Here is a 6,788-nt window from a genome sequence, read left to right as displayed (position 1 = left end):
TAAGATGAGAGAGAGAGAGAGAGAGAGAGAGATTGTGTACACACCTGATAATTCCATTGATACCCTTTCAGCCTCAATGGTTTTTCTCTTCTCTTCCATATCTTGAATTAAATTTTCCTTTAGTTCCACAATCTTTTCTTCAAGTTCTTTTGAAGCAGCTTTCTTTTCTGCAAAGAAATCCTTCTCTGTTATGTCCATCTGGTATTCTCTCCAAATCTGGTTGAGCCTTAATCTGTAGTAAAAAGTATTGTTATAACAGAATGTGAAATATAAGGAAAATAAGCTATAAGAACATGTAATATTAAGTACAGTAGAATCGGCTTGTGCATCCTAGTCAGGAATGAAACATAGCTAGTCAAGTGGGAGAACCATTAACAAAAAAAACTCTTATATTAATTATACTTATATATATTAGGTAAAACTGAAATTCAATCGCAAAGTAAAGCTTACCTTTCCTTGTACTGTAGTTCCAGTTTCTTCACTTTCCGCAAATAATCTGGGTAAGTTCCATCCATTAGTTGCTGTAATTGTGATTTCAAGTTGTTCAACTTCTCAAAATAAATCCTAGTCAAAATAACAGATTTCTTTATAAGTTCATTAATCTATCTTAAAGTTATTAGTTGATGTTTATATGTAATGCTCATGAAAAAATCACATTCCGATATTTAACTATAATAAATAACTTAAATTACCCCCTTTTCAATAAGAGACAGAATTAAAAAAAAACCTATATAAATTCCAATGATACATTGTTTAATGAGGCAGAAAAAAGTAAATTATCTCCATTATTTTCAAAAATTATATTCAATTAACCATTGCGATCAACAAAGGAAAAAAAATCTTAACCCTCCCAACCTTCCTTGAAACTTAATGTTTCAAGAAACGAAGAATCCAAAATTCAAATACAAAACAAAAATATTTTTGGTCCACTTTTAACTTTCTTTAGATTTGATATCAAAATCATGTGTCCCCATGATGATTTCTGAACTCCTCATTACCATCTACCTATTTCAAAACAGTAGCCAATTAAGTGTTTTAGAAGCTTAAAAATAGAACTGGAGTTTTATCTCAATAATGGAAGGAGCAATTTTGTTGATCTTGTTAAAATTATTGCTCCCTTACACCTGAATATCACATAAGGCAGGGTACCCACAATAGCAGGAAAAACATGTTTTTCTACAGACTGTAATACACAAAATCAAAATGCAGCAATTTGAAGAAACTTTAGGGTCTTCTCATTAAAACCTCCTTAACTTTTTTGTATGTAGAATAAATCTCCAAGTAAGAACAGGAAAAGAGTTATGAAGAGAGGGAAATGTTTTTTATTCCCATAATTTAAAAAGTATAACTAGTTTGGTAAATCATAATTATTATTTTAAAAGCAATGAAATTCCCTACACACTGAAAAATAATAATACTAATGAAATTAGACCATTATAAAGAAAGATACAATCTATTCTACAGACTTCCATAAAATCTTGTTAACGTTTTATTAGCTTTGCAATTAATTTTAAGATAATACAACTTCCATAACTTTTTAAATACTCATTAGGAAAATTACAAATGTTTGCACAGGGCTTTGTTTGAAGAAAGTGATGTGAATGAACATAACAACTATCTTTGTCATTTATTAATATTAATAATAAATCACTCACTCACTGTTGGGCGCTAAAGTCCTTGTAGGACCTGAGCCTCTGCCACCATTCTTATCCATGCCTCGTGGTCTCCAGCGAGACTCTTCCAATTTTCAAATTCCATTCCTCTCAAATCATCCAGTCACCGGCGACTGGGTGTGCCCCTTTTCCTTTTTCCTCCTGGTGCACCATTTAGGTAGCCTGGAGGGCTCCATCCTTTCCACATGTCCCAACCATCTTAGCCTGCTCTTCTCAATAGCACAGAGGATATCAGGCTCTCTATACAATTCCTTTATTTCGTCATTGCTTCTCATTCTCCACCTGTGCTCCTCTTTAACGGCTCTAAAGATCTTTCTTAGGGCTCTTGCAACTAGTCCTTTCCAGGGTCATCTTTGTTAATCTTATTAACTTGCTAGGTATTCCCAGTGACTGCAATGCCTTTAATAATTTCCCTCTGTCTACACTATCATAAGCCTGTTGGAAGTCAATAAAGAGGGGGTCTAAGTCAGCATTTTACTCATACGTTCTGATCGAGAACAGGTGATCTGTTGTTGACCGTCCTGGGCGGAAACCGCTCTGGTACTCGCCCAGCAGTTGTCCGCTCCTTTCCATCATCCTCCTACAAATTGCTACCGACACGATCTTGTAAACTGTTGGCAGGAGCGCTATACCTCTGTAATTTTCACATTTTAGTTTATTCCCTTTCTTATGTATAGGGACTATAACAGCTTCTCCCTAGTCAGCTGTCATTTTTTCTTTCATCCATATATCCCATATCACCTTGTAAATCTGTTCCCAAGTGTCTTCCCCTGCGTATTTTATTAATTCTGAAGGGATTTCATTGGCCCCCGGAGACTTATTATTTTTCAGGGATCAAATTATATCCATAATTTCTTCCCTGTCCGGTGGTACCTCCTCATCAATATCCTCTTTATTATTAGATTGGTAAACCTGGTGGAAGTACATATTGCTTGTCTCGGGGTTTAGAATCTCTTTAAAGTAATGGAGCCACCTATCCTTGATTTGTTCAGCCCCGGTGATAAAAGGTTTCCACATTAGTCTAGGCACATTTCAATCTTTGAGTGAAGCCCTGTTTTTGCCGTTTAGCGCCCTTATAGAACTTTCGGCTTTCACGTGCTTGAAAATACTCTTACATCTCATCGATTCTTCTTGACTTGAGTGCTCTTTTCTTATCTTGCATTATTCTTTTGGCATTTCTTCTTCTTTCGGCTTATGCATCATATGTCCTGCGAGTCCTTTGGAGCATCTCCATTCGAGCCTCATTCCTTTCTTGTATGGTCCTTTCACAATCCCGATCAAGCCATGGGTTCCTCCTTCCAGTCTTCCTCTCTCTTAGAACTTCACGTGTCATATCGTCCCTGCTATGATGCCCAGTAGTGGGTCTATATATTTCTTCCTTGCCTATCTGTGCATTGAAATCGCCAAGTATAATTTTGGTGTCGTACTGCGGTATCTCATCATACATCTTAGTCAGTCGGTCATAGAATGCTTCCTTGTCTATTTTCTCTGCATCTTCACAAGGGCATGTATGCTTATCAATGATCTAGATAGAATCTACCCCTCAATCTGATTCCGCAGATACTGTCATTGACACAGTTATATCCTATCATTAATAATTAAAGAATGGTGAAGGTTAAAAATACAAATATAATCCCCAGAGGGACCCATTCGGATTCGGAGAGGTCCCAACCAGCACCAAGTCTTGAAGAGATTTCGGGAAGGAAAGAAAGGAGGAGGAAGAGAAGGAAAAGCAATCAAGGACAAGGACTCAGAATCGGTACCTGGAACGTACAGAGTATATTACAGCCGGGGGCAAGCAGAACATTGGAATCAGTGCTGGAGCAATATAATGTGGATGTGGTGGCGCTTCAAGAAATCCGATGGGGGATACTGAAATGGTATCACTTGAAAAATATTTATTAATAAAGAGTGGTTCTAAGGAGAATCGGAGAGGTACCGGGTTTATGATAAAGAAAAGTATCCGACATAATAACAAATAATTAATTAAAATTAAAACGGGTAAACCATTGACTAATAATTTGCCACATTTTAAAAGTAAAATATAACAAAAACATTTCTACTTTTGATTAGGAAAGAAAATTATGATGGGAAATAGCAACTAAAGAAGAGAATGTAAGATGGAAACTAAGGAGGATTAAAGGGCCGATGAGTTAGAAGAATGGGTACAGACCCATCCAGGTGATCAGCATCAAAGAAGGACTTACATGAAGATACCAAGTTTCTGTTGTTTAACATGATCTACATTGTTCATGAAATAGAAAAATAATTCATTGCTTTCACAAATAATAGTTACAATAAATAGATTAAATTAAATTACAAAAAATAGTAAAAATATCTGTCCTAAATTAAGAAGATCATATTAATAACTATAAAAATAATCTACTTCACTAAGATGTAATCTAATAATTAAGTAGTATCAGAGTACATAAAACAGGAGCATACATACTGTTCTTTTATATCAGTAACTTCTATAGATGGTTCCAATTTTCTATTTTCAGTTTCGCTAGCTTCTTCAGTATCTGTAAAAAGAAATATGACTCAGATTAAATTAAATTCGCTCCAACGAATGTAATATTGCTCGAGAACCAATGTATTAAAAATATAAATTATTTGTGAATCCATATATTAAAAAATTAACTGTTGACATTATGGATCAAAAAATTAGTCAAAATTATGAGAACGAATTAACTTTAAAAATAATATCTTTGAGAATATATGACAGATAAAGTTTCTTTTATTTAAGAATTTGGTGTAAGAACTCATTATGTTTCAATTTCTCATTCCAAAAAAATGTCTAAAGTAGGTTAAATCTAATATGGGGATATATAATTTAATATGGGACCTGTAGAAATATGATGCATTTCCTAAGTGGTCTGCAAGATGATTAGGGTTGGTCATGCCTCCTCTAGAACATCTTCCACCAGGCCAATCTTCAACCAGACATTTGGGAACTGATTCGCAAAACATATGTGCCACATGACCCAGCCATCTAATCTGTTTGTTTTAAGGGGTGTGGATTCCTACTTTGATAAATACATTCCCTCCACATGACCTGGAATAACATGGAAATAGTCTTCCATTCACTGGTTTAGACCCCTAGCTGTTACAAATTCTTTAAAGTCTCCAGCCAACATTATTTTATTTATTGCTACCATTACATTATCAGCATAATCCAAATTCTATATTGCTTTCATAAAGTGATTTATTGTTCGCATTTAGTGATTTACTGTGTGTGAAGTTTTTTAAATTATGTAATATTTTTTAAATCTCTAACCCGGTATTGTGAAGTCCAATTTTCCAAAAACCACCCAAATCATATGATATAATCTGACTTGGATATAATCGACCTATATAAAAGTAGAAGGAAGATGGTCAGGGTTTGTTCAAAGAAAACTTAAATAGTGATTGAATTATTTTTAGTGACCAGTGCAGGGCTTTATCAGGGCCAAAAAAGAACACTGTGATGTAATGTATGAACATGCAACAAATGATGTAAACATGAACATAAATGAACAAAGTAAATGAAGGATTAAAAATATGTACAGTGAAATGTAAAAATTAAAAAAGAATACTAAAAGGTTTTAGACAATCAATGAAATCGGAAAAAAATAACAGATATAATAAAAGATGAAATATAAAATACAAAACAAACTAAAGTATGGAAAAGCGGAATAAGAATAAAATCAAGTATAGAGGAAGATAATGAACAAGATAATTAACAGACTAGAAATGTGAAAGTGGACGGCTGACAGGATATTAGGATGTTGTAGAAAAGTAGGGGAGATTGACAGTTAAAATATGTTTGAAATAACATACATTTGAAAATAATTTTAAAAGAAACAGTATAGAAAATTAAAGGAAATATTAAAAATAGGCAAACAATATGATAATATACAAAAAGGGGAAGTAATTATTTATATATACTCACAGATGGAATATACAAAAGAAATGAAGTTAAAAGAATGGATAAATTAAATATAATATGATGAAGAAATGACAATATATAAAATAAATAGGGGTACAAAGGAGTATAAATTATATAATACTATAATAAAAATATTAATAATAAAGTAATTAATGTAAGTATACTTAAGTTTTGTACCTCTATTTATTTGGTATATTGTCAATCAGCAATCTTCCAATAAAGTAGAAATATATTATGAAAGGAGGCAAGGAAGAAAAGTAATATAATTTAGGAAAGTAATATATATTTGTTTCACTATTGACCGCAACCCTGACCATCTCCCTATATATCAATTTTTACGGTCAACTATACATACATATATATAATATATTTTAGTTTGGATGGAGTGAATTGTCAGGACTCAGGCATATATTTTTTCTACTGCAGACCCATTAAAACATGACTGGATCCAGACTATTTACACCATGATTCACAGTATAGTCAACTACCATCAACTGAATTATTGTTATTTTGATTACCTTCATCAGACTCATCTTGATCAGCATCTCCATCTTCATCTAAATCATCATTATCATCCTCGAAATCATATTCATCATTGCCATAGTTCGATGAATAATGGGGGCTATTTATAGAAGTCATATTTCTTAAATTCATTGACACCAAATAAACCTTGCTTCTTGAACACTTCAGACGTTGTTTACCTGCTCGTGGATAAACAGTCAATATAATCGATTACTTAATATTGAAGACCAAACGATATAGTCGTCTTATACAAGTATCGATATCTTAGTTTTTCAATACGTTTACTATCTCAATTTTCTTTCAGATTTAAAAATATTCCTATCCTCTTTAGTTGCGTTTTACAAATAATTTCTCATTCTGAACAACAACATGGTAGGGGGTGCGGTCAATCAAAACTCAAATAAGTAAAAAACTTAATGGGACACTTCCCTTTTTGTATAAATCTCAATAGGATCAATGTATTTGAAGTAATCGTACATAAAGTAAATTTTCAGAGTCGAAAATTAATGACACAGTTTTAAATGTTTACTAATATGTTTAGCCAAAATAAATAAATCCTTTAACTTTCAATATTAAAGCAAAGAGGATAAACAAAGATACAATAACAATAAAACTCAGTCTTCATTCTATATTTGCTATAACATCATGGTTAAAACAAGTGGACA

At 32.9% G+C, this 6,788-nt stretch overlaps 1 protein-coding gene across 1 annotated transcript in view; it reads right to left on the bottom strand.

Moving 5' to 3' along the window:
* LOC106683338 (sin3 histone deacetylase corepressor complex component SDS3) overlaps positions 1 to 6,328 on the bottom strand; it is a 14,857-nt gene extending 8,529 nt beyond the window's left edge. The window contains exons 1-4 of the mRNA XM_014424731.3: positions 6,120 to 6,328; positions 4,123 to 4,195; positions 451 to 564; positions 45 to 232 (exon numbers count right to left, since the gene is read on the bottom strand). Of these exons, the coding sequence (XP_014280217.1) occupies positions 45 to 232; positions 451 to 564; positions 4,123 to 4,195; positions 6,120 to 6,255 (511 nt within the window). The 5' untranslated portion in view covers positions 6,256 to 6,328. The remainder of the gene's footprint in view (positions 1 to 44; positions 233 to 450; positions 565 to 4,122; positions 4,196 to 6,119) is intronic.
* Between the last annotated feature and the right edge of the window lie 460 nt (positions 6,329 to 6,788).

The sequence above is a fragment of the Halyomorpha halys genome, unplaced genomic scaffold (assembly GCF_000696795.3).
Source record: "Halyomorpha halys isolate HHAL.00 unplaced genomic scaffold, Hhal_1.1 Scaffold478.1, whole genome shotgun sequence".
Taxonomy (NCBI): domain Eukaryota; kingdom Metazoa; phylum Arthropoda; class Insecta; order Hemiptera; family Pentatomidae; genus Halyomorpha; species Halyomorpha halys.
This window is presented reverse-complemented; position numbering and strand designations above follow the sequence as displayed.